Consider the following 27560-nt stretch of genomic DNA (forward strand, 5'->3'; position numbering starts at 1 on the left):
TAGCAATGCCGACTACCTAACGTGCCCTCTGTGTACGAACCGGAACTGGCAGCAGATCGACAACGATCTGTGGCGCCTGGAGCAGTGGCTCTCGATGGCCGAAGCAGCCCAGCGAGCTCAGCTTTCGAGCCCCCCTTCCGACATCGACGCCCTGGAGGACACGATACAAGACCACCGGGAGTTCCTGCTGGACCTGGACAGCCACAAGAGCATCATCAAGTCGCTCAACATTGTCGGTGAACATTTGGCCACGCACACGCGCGACACCGCGCGGGCCACGAAGCTGCGGGAACGGTTGCACGGGAACAACGGGCGCTGGGATCGGGTCTGTAATGGGGCCTCGCGGTGGCAGTCGGCGCTGAACGGTGCGCTGATGGAAAACCGAGAGTTCCACCGTACGATCGGTGAACTGAGCGGTTGGCTGGAGCAGACGGAGGCGCGCATCAAGGCCTCGGAACCGATCGATCTGACCAGTGGCGATGAGCGGGCGGTCGAGAAGAAGTATCGCATGTTCCGCGAGCTTCGGGCCGATCTGATGCGCTGCGAACCGCGTGTCGTTAGCCTGCAGGAAACGACCTCGCAGCTGACGAAGTACGTGGACGCGAACAAGTCGGAAAAGTTTGACGAAGTGTACGCAAAGTAAGTGTTCCCCCGAGGGGTCGGTCCCTCCGGAACAGATCGCGCTCTAAGATCGCTTTTTTCTATAGGTTGACCGATCTGCGGTTACGGTTCCACTCGATCCGCCGGCTGGTGGAAATGTACATCATCAAAATCGGTGCCGCCCTGGGGCACGACAGTAGAACTAGCTTGGGTGAGGTACCGACTGGCCGCGGCAGCGCATCGGTCGCCTCGTCCGCGGCATCACTAAGGCTCCGTCGGACGTCGCAGGACGAGCAGATGCAGGAGGTAGGTGCAAGTGCGGACGCATCATCCCGATGTGTTATACTTTGAGAGAATTTACGCTGGCCACTACCACCGCCTCCACCACCACCAACACCACCACCTCCAACACCCATAAACATCCGTCGTCGTCGGCGTCGTTGTCGTCGGGGTCGTTTTGAGTTTTGCGCACAAAACTGTGTCAGTAAGTAGTAGCTATGCACGTTACCATGACAACCACCACCACCACGATTGACAACCCCCATCTCAAACTGCTAATCTCAGTGTGCGGCGGAGTGCACCATTCGTGTCCGCATCGAGTGCTCCTGAATCATCGTCACGACGACGCCGTCGTCGTCGTCATTGGGGGTCCCAAATTATGCCGTAAGACTGAATGGTATCAGCACACGGTTGGGTTTTCGTTGTCCTCAATTTCGATCCCTTCGATCCCTGATCCTTTTCCCGCACCGCCCATTTGTGTGTGTGTGACGATCGTAGCAGCCAGCCGGGGCCGGTTTGCCGGGGGATGAATTGGAAATTTAATCAATTTTCTTTCTTTTTTTCTTTGTTTTCGATTTGTGTTTCTTTCGTACAAAAAAAAATGTTGTTGCTTCTTCTACTTCACCAATTCTGAACAAACCAACTAAATTAGCAGCAGAACGGAGCCCGCCACCATCCACCATTAGCAACGGCACACGATTCCAGTACAAAGTAATTACTAGCTTTCATTTCGTACTTTATTCGCCTGTGTAGTTTTAGGGCCACAGTAAGATTCTTTTGTTATGCTTGCAGTGCAGAAGATACCGTTAAATTCCGTAACAAACGTTGGACAGTAGTTTCTGTTAGTTAGAGTTTGTGATGGTTTCTAAACCTAAAACGATTGTCGCTTGCGATTAGACGATAGTTAGAAACAGATATTTTTCCAGAGCCATTATGGCCGTCAGATAGCACATTGAGCGAGACTTATCGCAAAGTGTGACCAGATCGCTAATACTCTCTTCATTTCTCCACCCGAAACGGAACTCACAGTGCTGGCACCGGAGACACGGAGGGAGACGACGGAGATGTCATCAACACTACGATCCTGAGGAGAAGCTATCGCTTCTTGGGTCGTGTCATTCGTGCCTCGCTCCCGATCCAAGCGATGCTGCTGTTGCTGCTCGGTGTCGTCACGCTTATGCCCCACGGTGAAGAGTACTCCTGCACGCTGGCCAACAACTTCGCGCGCAGCCTCGAACCGATGCTACGCTATCCGAACGGACCGCCGCCAATATAATGAACCGCAGTAGTTACCATTCCTTCCATTGTTCCCATTTCCCCATCTCGTCCTTATGCTAGTCGCACTCTTCCTTTTCCTTACCACATTAGATATACGTACGACTAACCCAATAACAGCTTTTCGTAGAATTAGAATCCGCCACCGCACGGAGAGTGGTGGCTTCTGTACAGTTTCTCCAACGCAATACTAATGCACAAAGCCCTATTCATTACACGCACCTTAGGCTAGGGTAAAGGCAATTGACGGATCGGATGGATCGAAGAGGATTGTGGTCGTAAGTTTAATCACATAAATATTCCGATATGAATAAACATGATATTAATAGTATTAATCAAAGATCGTGCGTGTTACGTCTAATCCGAAGGATCTACTGACCCCCTCCTTGCACAGAACCGTTTTATCAAACTCATCCCGGAGCTTCCTTCCTTAGCCTCGTGATGAGAAATCATTCTTCGAGTGCTGAATCTTGGTGAATTGGAACATGCCCTTGCAAGAACAGGGAATAGCAAGCAATTTGCGACTGCGGTTTTTATGTGCCTTTAACAAGCCCCACGGTCGTCCCTGGCTACGTTGTGGCGCATCTTCTGCATCTTCGTATTGATGCTCGTGTCATCGTTTGAATGTTTGCTACAGCTGTATGGCATAGCCTCGCCCGCGACCTTCGGTGGGCGATTCGTAAAGCCCGCTCAGGGAGGAAAGCGTCCGATAAAAAGGAAGTCGTTTCTGGGTTTGTAGTCAAATGATGCCCTTCCTTTCCTGAGATTCGGTGTCGGCAGAAGGCCGTTTGCGGGAGCTTTGTTTTCCATTTACATGTCGGGCAGGCGAGCTGAAAACCATGCATTGCATGTCGTTTAACGTTTTGAAGGTTGGCGGCAATCGTCTTATTATCTATATATATAAAAGAGTACCGCGTTATTGTTATTCCCTTTATAACTCAAGAACGGCTGAACCGATTTGGCTGAAAATTGGTGTGGAGGTAGCTTAGATCCAAGGGCCCCAGATAGGATACTTTTTATAATCCGATCGCGTCACAATGAAGCCACAATACGCACAATGTGTTTTTTTCCTATACTGCAACGGGACAGACAGAGCGAGCAACAGAAAACAATTGTTGGCTTCTCTTTCTCACTAATGAAGCGTTCCCCCACCCCCTTTCCCCCTTTCCCAACAAATAAGGTCGTCGCGATCTCTCCCTTTGAGGCGGCATCGACAAACGATAGACAGAGAGCGAAACAGCAAGCAATTGTCTCTCTCTTGCGTATGCTTACACTCTCTCGAAATTGTACCGTACCGTGTTTTGTTTGGGAAAAAATGTGAAGATTCGTGTCAATTCCAGCAATCCTGATCTTCAGGTGAATAAGGAGATACCAGCTAACAATAAGGAATGCCAGCGCCAAATCGTGAACTGAATGACGTATATAATCGAGATGTTTGGCGCATGTTGCGAGATGTTTTGGAGGGGCAATGATTTTACTGTCCTGAAATTTCCGCCAAACACTGCCAGTAATTCCAAGATCAGCTGACGAAATGAAGTGCTTCTCTTCTTATTGGACAACAACCGCTGAACGGTTTTAGCCTGCACCAACCAGCGACAATGTTAATCTCTGATGCTCTTTCTAAACGTTCGTTTGTACGGGCCGGGTTGTTAGTCCCGCGCCAATCCCCTGGAACGCCGGAATCAGGAATCGAACCATGGCCAGCTGCGTGACAGGGACGAGCGTTACCGACTGCTCCTATCACCGGGGGCCCATTGCCTCTGAGGCGAAACAGAGTTCGCCGGGCCTGCTAGTTTGTGTATAATTGTTAAAAGTTGTGCAGCTTTCGTAATTCGCTTGAAACCAATGGATTAATGGATATCACAAACATACTTACAAATGATAGAAAATTCATCGAATTTTGTAATATCATCGTTTGGTGGCAATAAAGACGATTAAGATCCTGATCGTTTTTATCAAGCAGTGATTTAATTTATTTCCATTTTGGACTCTTCTCTGGTCTCATTAATTCACGAAAAACTTAGTTCTCACAAATTTGATGTATTCCTCAAACGCATTGAATGGCAATTGTGAGCTAAACATTCTAATCTTATTTCACCTGTAGTGGTGCGATACTTATAGATATACGAGAGAACAAGATCGACCAGTGGGTCAATCGGATTAGTAATCTATTTAAGGATTGAATCTATTTGCTATTACTCGGTATGGAACCGTGTACTGACAGCTGCAGTCTTACGTAAGACCTCAAAAGTTTAGCGTCACACGGGGACATGCTGAATGAATGATTGACGTTGACGTTGAGTTTTCAGCGAGTGCTTCGGCGCAAGTGTTTTAGGCTTTCAACAACGCAATTGAGGCCTCATCCAGGTGTGAACGGAGATCTAAAACGTATGACTACCGCTTACGCAACTTAAGACTATTATTCCAGACGCAGACGACGCCGTTAAATTGCAGTGAAAAATCTTACACCGATCCTCATGTGCAGATCAAGGATGGAGTCGTCGAAAATCAAAAGAGACAAAGTGGTGGATATATATAGAAGTAGAAAATCCTAACGAGAATTCACTTGCTTTCCATCTCGACCGAGAGAAGAACAACAAGATACATTGTTACGTTGTCCAGGACGGTAAAGGATATGATAAGGAAAAATGTACCGCTACAAAGCGCCGTCGAACAAAGAGATAAAACAGGTCATCAAGGACATCATGGTTTTCGCCGTGGAGAAGAGGGTTCCGTATCCCGGTGCGATGCCCCACCCGATGCATTACTCGTTGCCCGCCGAAGGCGATTTGGCACAACAACCCTCGTTTGGTATGAAATGTCGTCTTCCGGTTCGGTCCGCTGTAGTTGGGGGGGAGGACGTCATGTTATCGCAGCGGAACGTTTCTCCACACTTTATGCACACGCAATCTGTGCACCCGTCTGTGCCGCATAGTGGTTCTATTCCTGTAATTAGAAAAATACATTTTATTAGTGTGAACATAACTAATGGATGTCGCCATGCGAAATCTACCTGACACAAATGCCCGTGTGGCAGGGCTGGTCAGAATTCCCCGGAATTTGAGGTTTATCGGTTTACCATTCACCATTAATGGTGATTCGCACAACTGACGTGCCTCGTAGACAACAGGGAAGAGGAACTGCTCCCGCGAAGGCTTACTGTTGCCAGAAAACACGCCGAGGGGAAAAGGATTGCCCGATGGTTTTGTCCTTTCGTGTAGCCGTCCTTGGATTACCCACATTGAGAAATTGGGTCTTGACGGGTCGTGGTCAAACGGCACCTTACCGACGTGGATATCAAATGCGACCTCTTTGGTGTCGCTGGCAAGGTTTGCCAGAATTCCGACTTCTGTAATGGTAATGTAAATGTAATGTGTAATTTTATGATAATGTAAATATAATTAAATATTTAAACACGCAGGCGTACTTACTTACACCGCGAAGCCAGAGGGAGCTAACTACGTTGCCTTCTGAGTCACGGATCTCTGTTTCCACGATGTTGAACTCTGCCCCATGTCCCGAACTCGGTCCTGCTTCATGGTCGTCGGCCTTCTGCTTCTGCGAAGACATTCTGCAACAAGAAAAAAACATAAAAATATGGTGAGTATAACTGAGCTTATAGAGGTTGGTCGACCGCGGCAACGTGTCCGCCTTAAGGGTCCTCTAAGTCCTAAGTCGAGGAGATCGTCCGACGACAGTTACCTCACTCCCTGCACAAAACTACGCTCTGCTAACAGGTTATGGGCCCAAAGCAAGTTACGGTAAAAGTGCAAGTGCCGAACGGATTAACGTACGTGAAGTGATGGTGTTGGAACGCGGATCGAACGAAGCAGTGGGTTCTAGTGTAACGGACTCCAATTGGGATCTTACACTATCCACCTTGTACACCACCCGTCGTTGTTGCACCGAGAAAAAATCGAAACGGTCTCCGTGGTTCGTGTATAGCGACTGATTTTGTTTATTACATTCTATTGCTTTTTATACATTCGACCTCCGCGTTCCGTCGGTGCCGTCGCTACCCGAGATCGTCTTGCCCGTTCTCAACGCTGCACCTTGTGTCGTTAGATTACCCCTGCAGTCGCCGATCGTCTCGCTGTGTTGGAAAAACCCCTCGGTTGGTGGTGTGTCCTAAAGGACCAAAGCGCCGTCGTCCTTCCGTGTTGCGATCCCAGGTAACTGCTGGGTAGGGCTTCATTATTCATTCATGGCATTTCATTGATGGGTAGGGCTTCATTCATTTATGGTGGGTTTTTTGGGTGCTGTTGTTGCTGCAGTTGTCGCGCCGGTCGTCTCTGCGTTGGAAAAACCCCGCGGTTGGTTCTTCGAGGCGTCGGCTGTCGTTGCTTACTTCGGTACAGAGCATCTATGGTTTACCCTGCAGTCGTTCGTCGTCGGCCATCTCTGCGTTGGGAAAAGAATGGGTTGTTTTCGGGTGGTGCAGGGTGCTGGGCGGTTCACTAGGGCGAGCTAACACGCTAGGACTACCGGAGCGATCGAGACGCTGATAGGCAAAGAGAACTGACGCACGTGGAAATTCGCCGTTCGCACTTATGGCAGCAGAGGTGTGGAGGAGAGAACTCGCTAACACATTTGAGGACACGGGTATAACGCGTCAGTGGTCGCTGCTGCACAAATTGATAACAACCAATTTGGTTAATTGCTGTTCGATGGAAATCGGATGATCGTACGTAAATCGGATGATCGCTACCGCGCACCACCTAATTGGGATCGGTGTCCCGTTAAGCGATAAGTGGATCGGAATGTTATTGTTGGCAGGTCTACCTGAGGAGTATCGACCGATGGGATAACGAACGATAAAGATTGGTCTTTCGACTCAGGATGCGTAAAACACTTTACCAACAATAAAACGACGCTTAACAAGTTGAGAGAAACAAAGGGTACCATATACGCAGCAAATAAAGAACGCATGTATATAGTCGCGGAAGGATCTGCACTGACAAGATCAACCTGCAATGAGAACACAATCGAAGTAAAAAAACGTCGATTTGATACCAGAGAGTTGGCTGTTAGTTTGCTATCAGTGAGCAAGATTGATTCGTTGTGGCTACGGTGGTCGATGCGCGTCGCTCGGTGGGCCGGCGTCCTCAGTTTGGCGGTGTCAGCATTTTAACGTCATTCAGGGATCCCGCTGGTGTCGAACGGTGGTGACGAAAGCACTGGTCACCAAAATTATGGACCTGCTGGATTGAATGGGTTGCTGTCGAATGGCATCCGAACGGACCGCCGCCAATATAGTGAAACCCGCAGTAGTTACCATTCCTTCCATTGTTCCTCTTCCCGCACTTCCCCATCTCTCGTCCTTATGCTAGTCGCGGGGCTATCTCTTTCGAGAGGACAACTCTTTCTATTCCTTACCACATTAGATATGCGTACGACTAACCCAATAACAGCTTTTCGTAGAATTAGAATCCGCCACCACGGGAGAGTGGTGGCTTCTGTACAGTTTCTCCAACGCAATACTAATCCACAAAACCCTATTCATTACGCGCACCTTAGGTAGGGTAAAGGCAATTGACGGATCGGATGGATCAAAGAGGATTATGGTCGTAAGTTTAATAACATAAATATTCCGATATGAATAAACATGATATTAATAGTATAAATCAAAGACCGTGCGTGTTACGTCTAATCCGAAGGGTCTGCTGACCCCCTCCTTGCAAAGAACCGTTTTATCATTTTCTATTTGACACAAAATCCGGAGAGAAAGTACGAGTAAATGTCACTTGCGATTTACAGCTGTCTTCGCCGTATCGTTCCGATAAGCCAGCCCGGGGCGGCAATCGCCAGCCTCAACGGGAACAATCACGATAAACCATGATGCATGATAAGGAGGACATTGAAAACCACACTTTGCGGCCCAGCCCGTGCCCTGCGATAACGAACCAGGCCAGGTCCCGGCTGTTTGCGTGCTGCTGCAAGATTTACAATCCGTTGTAACGCTCGGCCGTGGCCACAGCAATCTTTCGTGGTAAACGCGATCGCGTGGGATAGATTCGGTGCAATCGTTGGCAGGGCGCAGGGCATCTCACTGATAACGGGTGGAACCTTCCGTCGTTGGGAGTTGGCTCTCGGATCACTCGTCGGGCAGAATGTCGTTCGAATACACGGAAATAACGGATCCCCTGTACGTGGACAACCGAGAGGCGAACGGTGAGGAAGATTTCGTGATGGTTCGTGCCAAGGACTTTGGCGACGTGCCGATCGCCATCCCCAACTGGCAACCGGAGGCTCACTGCTACACCAAAAGGTATGCGAAGTTCGCTGGCGTCAGGGAGACACTCATTTTACTCCGTTTCTTCCGATAGATTTCTGAGCTATGAAAAGGAACTGGTGGACGCTCCGGTGTTCGAGGACGATGTATGGGTTGCTTCGTATCCGAAAAGTGGAACCACCTGGTGCCAGGAGATGGTTTGGTTGCTGTGTAACGATCTCAACTTCGAAGCTGCACGAGCCGAAAGTTTACGCACGCGGTACCCGTTCCTCGAGTAAGTTACAATCGTCGAGTGTTCTGGTCGCGTGTTACTATTTGCGTCCACCACCCCGGCAGGGTCAGCTTGATTCACGACGTTCCGGGCAGCTCGTTTGAACGGGCACGCGACACACGGCGGCCACGTTTCATCAAGACGCACCTGCCCGTTTCGATGCTTCCGAAGGCGTACTGGACGGTGAAACCAAAAACGCTGCACATCCGCCGGAACCCGAAAGCAGTGGCCCTTTCCTACTACCATCACTCGCGCGGCATCTTCTACCGCGGCACGATGGAGAACTTTATGCAATCGTTTATCCGCGAGCACCACTTCTACTCACCGTTCCACGCGCATGTGATCGAGTACCACGAGCTGCGAGGGTGCGAAAACGTGATGCACCTTTCGTACGAGGACATGAAACTTGATCTGCCCGCGGCCGTCGGTCGGGTTTGTCGGTTTTTGGGCAAATCGTACAGCGAGGCCCAGCTGGAGCCGCTGTACCGGCACCTGTCGTTTGAATCGATGCGTGAAAACCGGGCCTGCAACTACGAGGATCCTGATAATCCCCGGGACCAGGATAATCGATTCATTCGGAAGGGGCAAGTGGACAGCTGGAAGGAGGAACTACCGAAGGAGCTAGTTGAAGCACTCGATCGTTGGACGCTCGAGAAGGTGCCGAACGCGGAGCATCGGAAACTGTTCGCTTAGGTTCGTGTGTGTGTGTGACTGATAGTTTTGGTTGATAATATGCAATAATCTCATTAACAAAAAACGAAAACTGAGAGCTGCGATTACTGTCATCGATAGGAGGACCTATTTGATTTTGGGAAGAATTTACGGACTTCTTTCAACGTTTTATTATTGATTCGCGAAATCATTATTTAAAACCACACAAACTTTTGGTACAACCTGATACCGAAAAGAGCCATCTATTGAGAAAAAGTTCGGGAGAATAGCTGCAACAACCATCAGGCGCTATAACCACTAGATGGCGCTGGACTAGATTTCGAGCAGAGCGATGCTACTCGAATAGTGCTCGATTACTGCTGATTGCGTAAACTAGTTTGAATTTTACAATTTCTTCATTCGAATGATCCTTGATTTCGTTCACCATACAAAATCAATGATGATTGATGGCGTGATTCATGAGGTGTCCAGTGTTAGATGGGTCAACGGTTCGCAACAGCTCCACAGCGCCGAGATTGATGCGCTAGCCACCGGTACCGCGATGCTGAAATGCTCTGCCAAACACCTTCCGGCAAGCAGCTGATTGAGACGATGGCGGTGAAACTCTCGTTCGCATCGTTGCCTTGAATAAAAATTGAAATAAATTTAAACCGATTAACGTGGTGCTCGGTGCGACGAGTGAGCTACTTCAGCTGTGCTTGGACGCTGCAATACGTTTTGCTTCCTGCTCGATGGTTTCCTAAATCGCGTGCCAATCGGCGGCAGGGACATTCCGTTCAGATGCTAGCAGCTGATGGCGGCAATACACTTGGATGACAAAATAGGCGAGCGTGCCCAGCAATGTGGAGCAGCAACGGTTGCTATATGAAGCCATCCGATTCGGAGAAATTACCGAAACGAATAAGGGTTGCTAGGGGCACCGTCCGTTGCTACCGTGGAAACTTGTTATCGCAGTAAGCTTCTATTCGTGACGTTTTCCAACTGCACCTTCATTCTGTGACTTTAGCACCGTGCAAAAGGACGTACTTTGAAGCGAGTGAAAATGGCTGCCGAAAACCCCGAAGGAGAGATGAGTGAAATTTCCAGCCTTACCGATTCCAGCGATGAAGGTAGGTAATGGGAGCGTCAAAATGCGCTGCATCTCGGTCCTAAGCCGTTAAATTTCTCAAAAAATAGGTAAAAAGGTAGTGGAAGAAGTGGTCGAAGCGGTGGAAGAGGTCGACAAGCCAGCCTACTCGGACGAGGACCTGGAAACGCTGGTCGGCTTCATGCGGGGAATGATTATTCTGTTCGACTACGAGGACGGCGATTTCAACGACGAAGTGGCGGAAACGATCAAACTGTGGCTGACGGACGCCAACAATCCGCTGCTGTTTGTGTTCTACGATGGGAACCTCCTGTCGGCATCGCTCTCGTTTCCGCTCTGCCCGATCAACGATCTGATGTACTTTATGCGCGAACCGGAGCAGTTGTTCAACGTGCTGGAGCGGTTCCACGACGACATCCTTTTCGGCACGCTGCACGGCGATATCGAGGGTTCGTTGCTGGTGCTGCTGGAGCAAGTGTACGGGCCGATGATGCTGTCGAACGTGGACTGGTCGGAGAACGTGAAGGCGAACGTGATCAATGGGTTCAATGCGTTCCTGACGTACCTTTCGGAGCTGCACTACAAACTGTCCGGATTCACGCTGCTTTACGTGCCGCGCGAGGGCAGCGATATGGAGGTGCAAGAGGTCGTCCTGAATCGGTCGATGATCAAGCGGCTGGAGGCGGTCATCATCGATTGGACCGGTAAAATTCGGGCCACCCTCAGCGACACGCAGCACTTTGTGCCCGACGACTTGGTGCGGCCCGCGGATGAGTACAGCTTTTGGCTCTACCGGCGTGAGTATCGGAGTACCGGGGGGTCTGGACGGCCGTGACCGTTTATAGCCAACTTTTCTTTTCTGCAGATGAGGTCCTTTCGGCCATACGCATGCAGTATCAGGGGCCGAATGTGCAGCACATTGTGAAAATTCTGGAACTCGCCCAGTCCCTGTACATCAAGCATCTGCGCGACGTGCTGGCCGATCTGGACAAGGAGATCGAGATCGCCGAATCGAACATCCCGTTCCTGAAGCTGCTGGTCGATCCTTGTTTCGCCATCGGGACCCTGGAAACGGCCGACGACTTCTGCTCGCAGCTCATCTACGTGATGCACATCATCCGGTTCATCGGCGAGGACTCGAGCTTCCTGAACAAGGACGAAAGCATGACCAAACTGTTCCTGTACCTGAGCAACGAGATCGTGTCGTGCTGTATGCTGGGCATCGACGTGGACTGCATTCTGGCCGGTGCCCCACGGTACGGTATCGATGTGTGCAAGATGAAAATCAACTGCTGCGAGTCGTACAAAATCATCTACGAAGAGATGCTGGAGCACTTTAAGGGCGAGTTCACCTGGAATCTGGATTACGCGGCCATCTTCAACCGTATCAACGCGTTCCTGCAGCGTTTGCGCGACATCGTCGAGGTGTGCGACGCGATGCTGATCTTCGGGAAGTACGCGGACGGAACGGCCTACACTTCGTACCGGTTTTTCTGCAACAATGCGGACGAGTTCGAGCGGCGCTGCGAGCAGGTGGAGAAGGTGTTCCACGATGCGCTGGAGAAGGTGGAATCGGTCGGCGGGACGATCCTGGACATCAACAACAAGGACTGGTACCGGTACATTAGCGGGTTCCGCGAGACGCTCAAAAGCCTGGACGACATCATCGAGAACCTGCTGTCGAACGTGTTTCTGCTGTCGGAGAACATCGAGGAAAAGCTGAACGTTCTGGTGACGCTGCTCAACTTCTACAAGAGCGAAAGCGTGCGCGAGAGCTTCATGCGCAAGATCGGCGAGGTGTGGGCCATGTTTAACGAGGAAATTGTGAGCCTCTCGAAGGACATCTCGGCCGGGATCACCGAGTATCCGGCGCTGCTTCCGCCGCACGCCGGTCGCTACGCGGTGCTGCGGATGCGGTTCGATCATCTGACCCACCTGCGGACGCTGATCGTCAACTGTCGCTTCTTTCCGGAGTATCCACAGCAGGAAGAAGTGTTGGCCCTGTACGAAGCGTGCGAGAAGCAGGTGAAGGGCGCCATGAAGGGTTTCAACGAGTCGTGGGCCAAATCGATCCCACCGGACATGGCGTCCTGGTACCAGCGGAACTTGATTTGCCGCAGCAATCTGCGGCCCGGGTTGTTCGAGGTGAACATCGAGCGCCGTCTGTTGGTGTTGTTCGATGAGGCGCATTACTTTAAAATTCTCGGTGCCCACGTTCCGCCCGGGCTGGACTTGGAGAAGCACGAGGCGACGCGGCTCACGTTCGACAACGTGCTTCGACTGGTGTTGTACTTTAACGGCGTGGTGTCGTCCATTTCCGACAAGGAGCGCCTGTTCTTCAAACCGATGATCCAGCAGACGGAACGTAAGCTGGAGCCGCTGCGGAGCAAGCTGACCTGGGAGGAAGACCTGAGCGAACTGATCGACGGGTTCGTGGTGAACGTACGCGAGTTGCTCGATCTGATCGAGTTGTACAAACGGGAGAACCACAAAATCGCCGACCTGGCGGAGCGCATCTATGGGTTGATTTTTGTGCGGCTCGACCTTCCGCAGCCGGCCAGCATGGCGCAGCTGATCGAGAGCGTCACCGAGCAGAAGAAGGCCGTCTTCACGGAGCTGCTGGAGGTGCTGCGGGAGATTAGTAAAAACATTTTCACCATCTACGACAGCATCGGTTCGAACATCCGCAAGATGGGCAGCAGCTGGGAGCAGTACATCTTCAAAATCGATAAGCTGCTCAAGGCGGCCATCTTCACGTGCACGCTGAACACACTGCGCGGTGTTCATGCGGCCCTGGAGAACGCACACGCGAGCCCGATCATGTTGATCGAGATTTTGCTCAAACAGGAGGGCGCCGCGTACGAACCATCGGTGGATGCGGTCGAGCAGACGCTCCGTCGCCTGACGGAGGAAGTGGCCCTGACGATCAAGCCGGTGCCAAGCATCGCCCAGCGTTATCAGCTGGACGGTGGCGAGCGTAGCTTCTACCTGCAGCTGCTGGAACACGCCGATTACCGGCAGCTGTGCGGTCAGATCGATGGGACGATCGAGGAAACGGTGCGGCTGCTGACGACCTACCAAGCCAAGTGGAACGTGTTCCGTCCGTTCTGGTGCGTCGACAAGACGGCCTTCATCGAACGCTTTAAGCTGTCGGCAATGACGTCGGAAGCGTTCCAGCGGAACATCAAAAAGTTTGAGGAGCTCCAGAACCAACTTTCGACACAGGGTGACCTCATCGTGTGCCGGTGCGTGGAGATCGATGCGCTCAAGCTGAAGTACGCCCTGACCAGTCACATTGCCGAGTGGCAAAGCAAGTATATCGACTATCTGAAGTGCATCGCATACGGCAAAATTATCGGTAAGTGATCGGCGAGCGGGACGCGAGGCCTTCAATTGGTTGCTTTATGTTCTCGTTGTGTGTATGTTTAGAATTCAACACGCTGCTCAAGAACAACGTCGCGGAGCTGAGCCACGAGCCGACGGAGGTGCACGAGTTGAAACGGCTGGAGGAACGGTACGCGGCCTGCCACGAGGAGCTGCCTGGCAAGGAGCAGGAAATCGGTGTCATCCTGAAGTACTTTGTAGTGCTCGAAAAGTACGTCCTCGATCTGCTCCCGGAAGCGTACGAGCTGAGGCACAACATTGACCCGATCTGGGCCCAGTATCGGGCGGATTTGCGCGAAATCCGGGAGCAGATCGACAACTATCAGGACCAGTTCAAGCTGTCGCTGACCGGGGCGGCCGATGCGCTCAAGGTGGACGCGCTGGAGATGTTGAAAATGTTGCGAGAAGAAATGCCCATCAACGGCGACTCGTAAGCCCAGGGCCCAGGGGGGATCGGGTTCCGAGACCGTAGCTAATGCCGTTGCGCCGTCTTTGTTGTGGGCTAACGCTTTTTCTTTTTCTCCCTGGCGGCTTGTTCCAGGAGCCCCACGGAGGCATTCGAAGCAATTGACCGTTTAATGATGCAATTGGAAGCGCTAGAACGCCGTGAGCAAGAGATCGGCCAGCAGTTGCAGTTGCTCGGCGTAGGCTTTGGCGGGTTGTCTGTAAGTTCCGCGCGCCAGGCCCGCCAGGGTTTGATTCTGATCTTTGCTGTTTTGATTTTTTTGTGCCGAGATGCGGCCAATGACTCGTTCCGAGCTAATGCTCTTTACTGACATTGATCGTTTGACCTGGTTGTGTAAAAGTGAAGATTTCGTAGAAACAGCGGACGTTCAGAGGGCTCCTTCCTCCCTTTTCAGGCTATCCGAGAAATACGAGGAAAACTGGAACACCTAAGACTCGTGTGGTTGTTTGTGGGCGAGTGGCGCACCTTCGTGGAACGAATTATGGACGAAACTTACCGTACGGTCGATGAAATCGAGTTGCGTTCGCTGTCAACCCATTTTAAGCAAATATCCGAAAGTCTCGCCGAAGGTCTCGTGGGAGACGAAGAGTGTGAAGTGCTGTCCTCAGCCCTCGCTGCCGTTGCCCAGTTCCAGGTGACGGCGGCCATCGTCTGTACGATGAAGTCTTCGTTCCTACAGCAGCGCCATTGGGCGAAAGTGAAAGAAACCACGGACTGGTAAGTGTAGCGGAGGTTCATTTGAGGAATTCCTGTCTCAGGACTCTCTGTATTTGGCAGTGACGGCGACCTGGCGGCCGATTGCAGCTTTCGGCTGCTTAGCGATCAGCTTAGGGTGTACCTTTACGAGCAACAATTGATGACCCTTTGCTACACGGCCCGAAAGGAACACGAACTGGAGCTGGAACTGGAAGCGGTCGCGTTACGCGTACGCTCCTTCGAGCTACCCATCCGACGGGTGGTGATCTCTGGGGGCCACCAATTTCCGGCGCTCGCGAATCCGTCCGAGCACGCCGCACTGCTTGCGGACACCGCGGTCACGGTGGATCGTCTGAGAAGCTCACCTTACCGAGGCCCTTTCCAGGCTCGGATCGATTACTGGGAGCAAACGGTGGGCCTGTTGGAACAGCTCCTGGGCGAGCTGCTGGAGTGTGAATCGGAATACCGAACTCTGTTCGAGTTTAGCCGAACCGTCAGACGTACGGGCACGTTGGAACAGTTCAACGACGAGTTCGACGGCCAGTGCTTCGGAGCGTGGTGCGAACTGATGCGCCACGTCTCGACGGCCCGCCTCGCGGAGGATGTGTGCCCGGTGGGAAAGGAGTTACTGGAAGAGCTCGAAACGGTGCGAAGAAACATCCGTGCGGTGGCCGGGCGGCTGACAGTGTTTCTGGAGGAGCAACGCGAACAGTTCCCGCGCTTCTATCTCCTTTCGGACCGCCAGCTGATTGCGTTTCTTGCCCACCCGACGGACACCCGAGCGCTCCGCCAGACGCTCGCCATCATGTACGAGAATGTGGCGGGAATCGCGAAAGGTGATCAGAGCGGCGGCGCACTCGAAGCGGTGATCACCCGGGACGGAGAGCACATTCCGCTCGGCCGGCCCCTCCCGACGCTGGGCGGAACAACCGAAACGATGATCCTGCTCGATCGTGGCATTCGCGACGCGTTACAAGATTTATTGTCGCGTTGTCACTCGGCCCTGCTCCATCGGGGATACTTTCGGCGCGTGGAGTCGGGCTGGCTGCACAGCTGGCCGGTGCAGCTGTGCCTGAAGAGTGCTGAACTGCGAAACACGCTGCATACCGGGAACGCGCTGGTGCAATGCAGTCTGCTCGGCAACAGGAAGCCGCTGAAAATGTTGAGTTCTCTGCACACCAAAGTGAGGCACCCCCTTTAGGTCCTTTGTGTCGTCCGCGGGCATTCCCATTCAACACTCGCTTGCCGCTCCATTCCAGATGTTGGAAGAATTGACGAATTCGGCCCGTACGTCGGCAATGTCTGAAGGCCGCTGGGAACGGAAGAAGCTGAACGATTTGTTAATCGTCGAGCTGAACGCACGCGATTTGATCGATCGGCTTACGGGCGGCGCAGGGCACCCCGGTCCGCAGTCCTTCGAGTGGGTATCGCAGCTGCACTCCAACTGGCATCCGACCAGCGGCAAGTGCTTCGTGCAGCTCCTGGAAACGCGCATTCCTTACGGCTACGAATGCAAGCGATCGATCGAACCCGCACTTCTGACCCCGACGTGTGAGAGAGCCCGGATCGGCACGCTGTGTGCGCTGCGGTCCAAGCAGATTCCATTGCTCCTCGGGAAGCCCGAAGCCTCCGGTGGACGGCACTTGTTTTTGGAGAGTTTGGCCCACTCGGCGGGCGTTTTTCTACGGCAAGTGCCTTGCGATAGTCCGGCGGACGACGATGATGCGGTCCTAAGGATGATCACCACCATGCGGAAGATCGGTGGCTGGTTGGCCTTGGAGGGCCTCGAAAGGATCCTGACATCGCCGGTTCTGACCACGATCGGGAACTGCTTGCGGGAGATTGGGTCTGGCGTGCAGCGCTCGACTACCGTCAAGGACTCCACTGGTTTCCGGACTGGCTCCCGATTTCAACTGTTCGCTCTCGCTAGTTCCGTCACCCCGGCCTCGGTGGTCGATCGGGTGGACAGGACTCTGTACCGTCCGGTTTACCTCTTGCCGGCCGATAGTGCACCGGTCCTCGCCGCGTGGCTCTGGTTGGAGGGGTTCCGGCACGGTGCTCGAATCGCCAAGCTGATTACCCTGCTGATCACCCAAATCGAGCGTCTGGGTGGCATCAAGCCGGGTGTTTTCGGGTTACGCAACCTCAAACGCGTTGTCGAACGGATCGCGCTTTCGGACCACGATGACCACGAGTGGGACGCCGAGAAGGAGCGTTTTGTGGGCGCCATGCTGGTAAGCTTTTGACGCCGGGAGACGAATAGAAGGGAGTTTAACATATTGCCTGCCTGTAGAGCACATATGAAGGGTGCGTTTCGGACGAGGAGATGAATGTGTTCCGGAGGTGCGTGGAGAATGTTTTCGGGTGCTGCAAATTGGTCTCAGAAAGCAGCGACGAAGAACTGAAAGAAGCGGCCCAGAGGGCAGCTCATCTGTTGGACTACCGGGTAATACTACTCTCGACGCTGTCCAGCCGGGACCCTAAAGCGGGATCTCCTTCTTCCGCTCCGCTAGCTTTCAGACAGAATGGTGGAGAAAGTATTGCTCATCCGTCGGTCACTGGAACACCCCGCCGATCGGCCTCTGATCGTGACGGGACGACCGGGCTCGGGCAAGACCGGCGCCATCCGTGTGGCCCTCGAGATGATGGGCTACGCAGCCCACCGGCTGGTGTCGAGCGTGCTGCGGAAGCTGACGGACCCGAAATCATTCGACCGGCCGCTGTTCGATGCGATAATCTCGGCCAGCCTCGGCTGCGACACTAGAAAGTGTTTGATATTTGATAGCGTCCCCGACGGCCAGGAATGGATAACGTGCGCCATTCGGCTGGCGCGGCACGATTACATGTTCCAAGACCTAACCCATGCGGACCACCCCGGCCCACCGGACCGCGTGAAAGTCATCGTGGAATGCCCGGAGCCCGGGCTGGAAACCGTGACACCGTCGACGGTGTCCCATTTCGCCCTGGTGCACCTCGGTCCAACCGACCTTGACTGGTGGCAGCTGCTGGAGGTGTGGCTGGACGGACTGGAGCAGTCCTCCTCGCTGCGACTCCGAGAGTTGGTCGAGCGGCACTTCCGACAGCTACTGGCGTTCCGCCATACGGAGTGCCGGACCGTGGTCAACCTGAGTGATGTGAGCATAGTGCGAACGTTTAGCAAACTGTGTGACGCCTTGTTGAGCACCTTCGACCCGTGCAAAGTGGACTGCAGGCAGGACGTGGTACTGACCAGGCTGTTCTTCTTCTGTTCCGTGTGGGCGATCGGTGGGTCGCTGGAAGAGGAAGCCGCTCGGGTGCGGTTTGATTTGCTGGTCCGGGAGCAGCACCCGGAAGCTGGCTACCCCGTCCGAGGGTCCGTGTATCAGTGCTACGTTGACCTCGCGGACGGTGCGTGGCGTTCGTGGGAAACTCTCGAACTCTTTGGTGACCTTGCCCATTATCGGAGGTACGTTAAAAGGTTACTCCAGCGAACTGGCAGACTTACGTGAGTTCCTTTTCTTAGAGACTTCATTCATAGCCCCCGGACGGTGGCGTACGAGTTCGTTCTCCGCAGTCTGCTGAAGACCGGGGGCCCCATTCTGGTGGGAAGTGAAATGGCTTCGGGTAAAACGGCCCTACTGGAAAGCATCCTCAGCGAGAGGGATCCCTCGACCGAGTGCTGGATCCGGTTTGCGCTCACGAAAGGAACGACCGTCGGTCAGATATGCTCCCGATTGCGCTCCCAATCGGTGAAGATCACGAAAAGTCGGCTCTACCCCAGGGACCGCAAGCGAATGGTTTGTTTTTGGGATGATCTCCACGTGGTCGGCCGGACCAGCCCGTACGGTGTCGCCGAGTTTGTGCGTAGCTTTTGCGAGGCTCCCGAGTGGTACGAAGGGCCCTGCCGGGCTGGTGTCCCGGTGACCCTGGAACAGTGTCAAACGGTGGTCGCACTCCGCCTGCAAAGGTGTGAAGGTTCGTCGTCGGTGACATTGCAGAGTCTAATGGGTAAATGTCACGTCTTGATGCTGACGCATCCGACCGACGATGAACTTGGCCAGATCTTCACCGGTCTGATTCGGCGCTGCGCCCTTGGAGGCACTGAACCGAGCCCAGTGTTTCAGCTGCTGGCTCCGGCCACAGTGGACCTGGTCGGGCGTCTGATGCGACGACTTCCCCCTTCGCCGTCCCGGCCACGGTACCAGTTCTCGCTGCACACAATCGCGACCATAGTGCGCTCGGTTTGCTGTTTACTCGACGACGACGCCACCACCGACCGGGCCTCCATTCTGAGGCTGTGGACACACGAGTGTTTCCGAGAAACGTGGGACCGGCTGGAACGGAGCGACTACCGGCGGTTCTACGAGCTGCTGAATGAAACCATTTCGGGCTACTTCGAGGCCACCCTGCACGGACTGTGGGCTGGCCAGAATCAAAATCCGTTGTTTGCCGATCTGCTTCCCGGAGCCACACGGAGCGATGCTGGCGGCGGCGGCAAGAATCCCTACGTGAACATCCGCGATACGGACGAGCTAATGTAATTTGAGATCTTTTCGCCCAGAGGAAGGGTCGGATACTTTAACCCATCTCCGGTTATCTTCCTGGGCAGAGCGTACGCCGAGGACAAATGGAGTGGCGTGGCGTTCCCGAAGATGCGTTTCATCGTGCACCGGGAAGCCGTAGAGCATGCGGTCAAAGTGCTCCGCAGCATTCGTCTCGGGCGTCGGGCCACGATTCTGATGGGTCGACCGGGCAGTGGACGAACCGTGGTGTGTCAGCTGGCGGCCGCCCTGTCCCGTTCGCCCACGACGTTCCACCGGATGTCGGAGACAGTCGATGGTCCCGACGAGATACGGAAGCAGTTTCGGGCGCTCGTCCCCCTGTGCGTCCGGCAGCGCACGGTGGCCGTCGTCAATCTGGACGAAATCGTAGACGCGGAACCCCCGGAACTGCTGCTGGAGCTGCTCAATCGGATTGTGGCGGGCGAGCGGATGGAAGGCCTCCTATGTCAGCAAGAGGATTCGCAGCAAGAGGACTGGCCTTCGGTGGACTGGCCGACGGTAGAGTCCAATCTGCATCTGGTCATCTGCCTGCCATCGGACGGAACTGCCTACAGGTTGGTCAGTGGCCGGGGGTCGTATTGAATGTCATGTTAATTAATTCAACTTTTGGACCGGATTTTGAAGAGTGTTGCTGCAACGATACCCATCCCTGGTGATGAGCCTCACCGTGAACTGCGTTCACGACTGGACCGAGGACACGCTGCTGGAGATTTCCAAGAAATACTTGCTCAAGAACGTTCTACTGAGTGTGCCCATTCGGGGCGCAGCCGACAGCCAGGATGCCCACGGGAAGGACGACAAGCCGAAGGTTAGCCCAACTACTTGCCTTTTGCGCTGATTTATTGGTTGCAATTTTTCTCCAAATTGAGATGTAACCAAAACAACGGCAAGACATGATTATTGGTTCCGCAAAGTCAACAACTCCGCCTTTCCGCTTCGCAGACCCTTCGCCGGAGAGAAAGTTTGGTGCAGAGCACCGAAGAACGGTTGCAGATTGCGACGCATGATTTACTGTTCCGCATACATTACGCGGCCCAGACGGAGGTGACGTTGCCGGCGGCCGGCGGCAACCGAACGATAATTGTCCCGTGCTGTTGGTATTTTGAGCTGCTTGACACGTTCGAAAGGTCAGTTGCCAAACACCCGGTTCTGGGATGATAAATTTGAATTTTTTCCCATCCCAGAGTCCTGCGTGAGAAGCGGGTCGAAATTCACGCCCGTCACCGAAAGTTCCGCATCGGAATCGAGCGCATCGAAGACGCCACCGAGAAGGTGGCGCTCCTTTCGGCCGAACTGGAGCAACGACAGGCCGAGATTGCCGCCTTTCAGGAGCAACTGGACGCGTTTCTCGGGCAGATTGCACTCCAAAAGCGCGAAGCGGCCGACCACACGGAGGAGGTGTCGGTGAAGCGACTGAAGATTGGCGCCGAAGAGACCGTCTGCAAGGAACTGGCCGAAGTGGCCGGCGTCGATCTGCAGCGAGCCATGCCGGCACTGGACGCGGCCGTGGCGGCCCTCGATTCGCTCAACAAGAAGGACATGAACGAAATCAAATCCTACAGCCGGCCTCCGACGAAGGTGGAGCTGGTGATGGAGGCGGTCATGATTCTGCTCGGCAAGGACCCGAGTTGGGCGGAATCGAAGCGCCAGCTCGGTGAGCAAAAGTTCCTGGAAACCCTAAAGTCCTTCGACCGGAACAACATCGCCGAGCGGACGCTCAAAACGATCGGCGCGTACGTGCGCAACCCGGAGCTGGAGCCGGACAAGGTCGGGACGGTTTCGAGTGCCGCCAAATCGCTGATCTTGTGGGTCCGGGCGATCGAGAACTACGGCAAAGTGTACAAGTAAGGCAACGGGGTCGGGTGGGGTCTGTTTTTTTGGGATAATTTGCCATCCGATGCTCCGTTCCCAGGTACGTGGGTCCCAAGATTCGAAAAATGGAGCAAGCCAATGCGTCGTTGTTGGAGAAGCAACAGGAGCTGGCAGAGGCGGAACGGAAGCTACAGGAGCTGGCCGACCAGCTGGCCAGTCTGCAGGCCGAGTACGAGGTGAAAATGGTGGAAAAGCAGCAACTCGAAGAGACCGCCCGTCAGATGGCGTCCAAGTTGGAGCGGGCCCGCAGTCTGGTGGACAATCTGGCCGGCGAACGGGTTCGATGGCAGGCCACGAAGGATGGCCTGGAGGCGGCCCATGGGCGGCTGATCGGTGACACGCTCCTGGCCGCCGGTTGTCTCACGTACTTCGGACCACTGGACGCGGGGACGCGGCTGGCGCTGCTCGAGCAGTGGACGATCGACCTGCAAACGATCGAGACGATCGCCTTCACGAGTCAGTTCGCACTGACGACGTTCTTCTACGGCGAGCCCGACGTGTTGGTCCGCTGGCACCAGAACGGACTGCCGCCGGATGATTTGTCTGCCGAGAACGCCACGATCCTTCTCAACAACTGCTCCCGGGTCCCGCTGGTAGTGGATCCCCAGGAAGAGGCGCAACGGTGGCTAATCGCCGAGCTGGAGGGTTCCCCCGTCAAGTTGGTAGATTTTGACGACGAAATCTGCGAACGGACCGTGGTGGAAACGTTCCACGAGCACACGGCGCTCGTTGTGGAGAATGTCAACCGGGGGAATGTGGGGGACTTGGGTCAGCTTTTCACCCTCCAGCAGAGTAGTTCTGAGAGCTGCCCCAAGTGTCGGCCAACTCGCAGCGAGTCGGACACGAAGGGCCACCTAATGTACTTGATTGCCCGGGAGCCGCTTCCGGTGATGGAGTCGATGATGAAAAATCTCAACCAACTCAGCTTCGTGCTCGGCCCGGAAGGGCTAGAAACGAAAATGCTCGGTAACACGAGGCCACGAACGAGGTCGATCGATCGGCGTTTCATTTTCCCCCTTGTTTCTTCTTCGTAGCGCTGCTCGTTCAGCACGAGAATCCTTCACTGGAGGAGCGCAAAGAGACGCTGCAGGGCAGTATTCTAGCCGACCAAAGGACGCTCGCCGAGCTGGAGGCGCAGATACTGAGGATCCTGACCGAGAGCCGCGTCCCGCTGCTAGAAGACGAGGAACTGTACGCGGTGCTGCAGAGCTCGCGGGAAACGTTTCAAAGCGTGTCCGTGGCGCTGCAACAATCGGAGCTGGCCTGCCAGGAGATAGAGGCGTCCCGGGAGGTGTACCGATCGTGTGCGGCCCGCGCCGGGCTACTGTTCCTGGTGCTCGGCGACTTGCAGCAGTTCAATCCGCTGTACCGCTACAGTCTGGAGTGGTACCGGACGCTGTACTTGGAATCGCTGGACCGTAGCGGACGAATCCAGTTGGTCGCTGAGCGGAAGCGACGGATTGATGAGTATCACACGTACAGCGTCTTCCGGAACGTGTGCCGGGGCCTCTTTGAAAGTGACCGTAAGCTGTTCGCATTCTATCTGTGCGCCAGGCTACTGTTTGCCCAGGATGCGCTCAATCCGCGCGAGTTCCGCTTTCTGGTGTTTGGTGCGGGCCGGGTCGACCGCCACGAGCAGATGGAGAATCCGTGCCCGGGCTGGTTGGATGCGGCGTGCTGGGATCAGCTGACCGATCTGGACCGTGTTCCCGGGTTCCACGGTATCTGCGTGTCGTTCGATGAGCTACGGGATGACTGGCGCCACTGGTTCCGGTCACCCGTTCCGGAACAGACACCCCTTCCCGGCAGCTGGGAGACCAACTTGAAGCGCTTTCAGAAGTATCTCATCGTTCGCTCGCTGCGAAAGGATCGGCTCGAGCAGTGTATGACGGAGCTCACGAAGGATACGCTCGGGACGCGCTATGTCATCACGGCGTCCGTCAATCCGCTGGAAGACGCCTTCCGGGAATCGTCGGCCCGGACACTCATCCTGCTGCTGGTGCGTGACAGCTCCAACCCGTTGCCCGGAGTGCAACGCTTGGGGCGGTCGGTTAACTCGATTTTGGAACACATGACGATGTCCCACGGCCGGCTGGAGTCATTCGTCGAACTCCTGGAGCGGTGCGTGGCGCACGGGTCGTGGCTGTACGTCGGCGATTGCCATCTTTCGGAACCGTTCCTCAAACAACTGCCTCAGGTGGTCGTCTTCCTGAAGCGTCTCCATCCGCAATCCCAGTTCCGGCTCTGGCTCAGCTGCCAGCCACACGAGGCGTTCCCGGTGTCGGTTCTGCAGAGCTGCATCAAGCTGGCTTACGAGGAACCGAAGGTAACCGAAGGACGGGTCGGGTTCGCTTTTGGAGGTCGAGGCGGACCTTTAACCTGTGGCAAATTGGAAATTAACCTCTCCGCTCCGTCCCCCAACAGGGCATCAAGCACACGATGCGCCATCTGTACGAAGAGCTGGGCGAGGCGCGCTTCAAGAAATCCTCTTCCGCGCTGAAGGAAGACGGAACTCAGACCCATTACAAGCGTTTGCTGTTCACCATCGCCTTTCTCCACGGGCTGCTGGCGGGGCGCCGGAATTTTCAGCAACTCGGCTGGATCGAACCGTGCCATTTTGTCAACAGCGACTTTAGCGTAGGTGTCCCACCGCCGCAAAACCCGGATGGAATGTATCCGCTCTTTCCGTAATCATTTTTTTCGCTAAATAGTTGGCGGAACGGTTGTTGGCGTACGCGCTGGATAAACTGCCGGTGGCGAAAGTGAACGGTCCTGGGCCACGACGGTTGCAGCGGACGTCGAAGGTGAAGCCGGCGAAGGGCGGTTCCTCGAGCGAGAATGTTAGTCTGGCGAACGAATTTCACGGCCTGCGTTTGGCACAACACGGCGGCGATGGCGGCGGCGACGGCGACGAGGAGCGCCAAAAGCATGACCCGACCCCGTGGCAGTTTATCCGTGAGGTTTTATTGGAAATATGCTACGGTGGTAAGTAATGGGGCTATCATTTGCGACCGAGACAAAGGTCCTCGGAGCGATGCGCCAGCAAACCTCAGAGTCGCTCGGATCACATTTCCCCAACTGATAATTATTCGCCTGACCCAATGACCGACGACAATGATCAAAACAAACTGCTCGTTAAATCAGCATTGTGGCAGATTAGTTGGGACCGGGCCGAAGATGGAGCTGCGAGACCATATTCCGCACCATTGGTTTCTCTCGGTTTCCAATTCGTAAATGTCACAGGTTTTACTAAATACTTACAATTTTCAGCATTAAGTTTGACGTATTAAAAGTCAAGTAATCGGTAGCTTAAACTCCAACATTTGATGCCGATAAACAACAAAATCCTTTGGAAGTCATTGGAGCAAACCTTCGACTGAAACGATTTGACAATCGGCATTACGACCTGAGAAGGGCCCAAAGAGCATCAATATCAGCTGTCCATCACACCGATGGCGGCCCTTTCTGATGATGGCCACGACATTTTATGGCCCGCTCTTGACCTCCACCAGGTACTCCATTACGGATCGTTGTCCTCGATCCGTCACACACACACACACACAGTTTGCCCCTTTCGGCTGGACTGTTTGAAGTCTCGCGTCTCGAGATCTATTATTGGCACCGTCTGACGATGACGATCTCCGATTGATGATGATAGGCCGGCCATTAATCGTGTCGCCGTTTGGAGCAATTGGGCGAAATTGATGGTACGACCGAAAGACTTTGTCTGCGGAACGTGTCCACCACCACATGATCCGAGACAATTAAATCAAAGCGACCACCGCAGACGATCGGCCAATGTCACGGCCTCTTCTCCCCGACCACGGCGGTCTCCGGGTTTTTGCGACCATAAAACCATCCATTTCGAATCGAAATTTGTTCAATTGATATCAATTAGCTCACATCGTCGGCGGCCGATGGGACCGGCGGGTCTACGAAGCGCACGTCGAGGAACTGTTCCAGCCGCGGCTCCTATCGGCGGTGGTTTCGCAGAATCCATTCCAGCCTGGCTCCTGGTTTCGGTTGCCGCGCGACGGAACCTACCAAACGTACGTGGACTTCATCGCCAGCGGCCAGCTGCCCGACGCGGACGGCATCGGCGTGTTCGGCCAGCACGAGAATGCAAATATCAAATATTTGAAATCACGCTCCGACTATACGCTGCAGATGCTGGGCCGTGTGGCCAAAGACCTCGACCCGGCGCGAGGTCCCCGGCAGCACCGTCCTCTACGACCTGAGTCATCGCCGTACGAGCACGTAAGCAACGCCGTCTCTGGCGTCTTTTTATATTTATTCTTCTCCAGCCTCAGCACTCCGGTCTCTTGTTGTGCGGCGAAACAAATAGACCATGGCGCTGGGCGCTGGTAGCCACCAAGTAATTCTTCTCCGTTCCGTTTTCCGTTCCGGCGCAGACAAAGCAAACAATCGCGGACCTCTTATCGACACTTCCTGTTTATCTGGACTACGAAAACGCGCTCCGGATTGTGGGAACCACGGGTGGCGGCGTGGCCCCCATCGGTGAAGCCCTGCTGGCCGAGGCGCGCACCTATAACGCCACCGTGGCCCGAGTGCAGTCCGAAGGCAACTGTTTGCTGGGAATGCTGACGGGCACCGGGAGCGGTGCCATGCTCGATGAGCCGGCCACCGGCAAGTGGAGCCTGCTGCTGGAGCGCATCGGACGTAACCGTGTCCCCGAGGGCTGGCAATGGGCTGGCAGCGCCCGCACCGAGGCGCCTCTGGACGAATGGCTGGTGGAACTTGGTGAACGTGTTCGATACTTTCGACGCTGGACCGAATCCGGGCAACTTCCGGTCGAGTTTGTGCTTGGCCGGTTCACCGATCCACGGCGGTTCCTCGGCGCCGTACTTCAGGTAAGGTAGCTTCCCAGTGTGTTTGACGTACCGTCGATTTTATGTGCCGTACATTCCACCCCGCAGCACGTCGCGAATATCCACCAATCGCCGCTGGAAGACTGGGGCTGGGAGTTTACCGTTTTCCCGACGGCCAAACCTCTGGAGCGTATCCCGATCGACGAGGGTTTCATCGCGCGCGGCCTCTTCCTCGAGAACGGTGCCTGGGACTGGGAACGGCAAACATTGGCGGTTCCCGGTGTTCTTGAGCTGTGCCAACCGATGCCCCCGATCGCTTTCCGGTCCAAGAAGGGGAGAGCTGTACGTGGCACTTCCGATGGTCGGTTGTACCACTGCCCGCTTTACAGCCACGGCCAACGGGGCGAAGATTCGTTCATCGTGGACATCCCGCTGGCGGTGGGTGAGCAGCAGGATGAACGGGCGTGGATCAAGTACAACACGGCCCTGCTGCTCAAGGAATAAAAGGACGTAACGGGGGGGGTTCGGGTTGGTTTATAATGATTGGTTTATTTAAAAATTACTTCATCGTAGGAATTGTTGTGGCATGCTGGTTGCGGTCGCGGGTAAGATCCGGGGCATAGGCTCCGAGGAAGAATCAAGCTGGTTCCGTGGTTCCGCGCTCGGGTTGGGATGGTGCAGGCGATGGGTCAGGAGGAGTGTTTGCGCTAGCTTTTCGATGGCTCTCTAACATGACCCCTTACATACATTAAACAGTTCACTTGCTCTAACAGTAAAAGTAATGCGGCGTAAAGTAAGTTAGATATATACGTACACGTGTGTAGAGTAGTAATACTATCATTCTTAAGTGACTAGCATCTATACTTAGCGTTTAGTTTAAGTGGAAAAACGTACTCTCTCTCTCTCTCGCTCTCTCTCCCTTTCTCTCCCTCTGGTGTTGGGCCGAGGGCAACTCAGCGCCTACTTCTCTACTCCTGAACACGTGCTGCGGTTGCTGCTGCGTGGTGACTACTTCGAGTGCAACATAAAATTTGGCACACAATGGCTGCTGCGTTGCAATGCTTACTTTGCTAACTTACTTGCTCTAACATGTGCGGAGAGGAGGGCATCGTAAGCTCGTTCATTGATCGGGTTGATGGCAGAAAGCTAGGGTCTGACACTGAAGACGACTAACGGAGTGATTAACAATAACGAGCGCCGTAATGAAAATAATGCTTTCGCTCTCTCTCTCTCTCTCTCTGTGGCTAACACTAGCGTGCCGTGTGGCTCTATGTACACTGCTTGGGGGGAGGTGAGCATTACGAGGTGGCCACAGCTTCCAAAGCCCGCAAAGCGACAAAGCGGCTTGATTCCGGT

At 54.2% G+C, this 27560-nt stretch overlaps 3 protein-coding genes across 3 annotated transcripts in view; all 3 read left to right on the plus strand.

Moving 5' to 3' along the window:
• Positions 1-2467, plus strand: part of LOC128271233 (muscle-specific protein 300 kDa-like) — a 61572-nt gene extending 59105 nt beyond the window's left edge. The window contains exons 27-30 of the mRNA XM_053008676.1: positions 4-639; positions 708-906; positions 1538-1590; positions 1909-2467. Of these exons, the coding sequence (XP_052864636.1) occupies positions 4-639; positions 708-906; positions 1538-1590; positions 1909-2155 (1135 nt within the window). The 3' untranslated portion in view covers positions 2156-2467. The remainder of the gene's footprint in view (positions 1-3; positions 640-707; positions 907-1537; positions 1591-1908) is intronic.
• A 5651-nt stretch (positions 2468-8118) lies between these two features.
• LOC128273164 (luciferin sulfotransferase-like) lies at positions 8119-9351 on the plus strand. The gene is made up of 3 exons (XM_053011087.1): positions 8119-8422; positions 8481-8660; positions 8723-9351. Exons 1-3 carry the CDS (start codon positions 8265-8267, stop codon positions 9348-9350), a joined length of 966 nt encoding a protein of 321 aa, XP_052867047.1. The 5' UTR covers positions 8119-8264; the 3' UTR covers position 9351.
• Positions 9352-10398: 1047 nt separating this feature from the next.
• Positions 10399-26708, plus strand: LOC128271234 (dynein axonemal heavy chain 2-like). Its single transcript, XM_053008677.1, has 21 exons — positions 10399-10438; positions 10506-11213; positions 11282-13774; positions 13846-14230; positions 14342-14465; positions 14661-14983; positions 15044-16145; positions 16222-17196; positions 17476-18407; positions 18480-19478; positions 19551-20057; positions 20128-20311; positions 20446-20630; positions 20688-21347; positions 21416-22341; positions 22410-23701; positions 23800-24012; positions 24087-24360; positions 25274-25632; positions 25788-26246; positions 26313-26708. The coding sequence occupies exons 1-21, from the start codon at positions 10399-10401 to the stop codon at positions 26706-26708; spliced, it is 13536 nt and encodes a 4511-aa protein (XP_052864637.1).
• Positions 26709-27560: the final 852 nt, after the last annotated feature.

The sequence above is a fragment of the Anopheles cruzii genome, chromosome 3 (genome assembly GCF_943734635.1).
Source record: "Anopheles cruzii chromosome 3, idAnoCruzAS_RS32_06, whole genome shotgun sequence".
Classification (NCBI taxonomy): domain Eukaryota; kingdom Metazoa; phylum Arthropoda; class Insecta; order Diptera; family Culicidae; genus Anopheles; species Anopheles cruzii.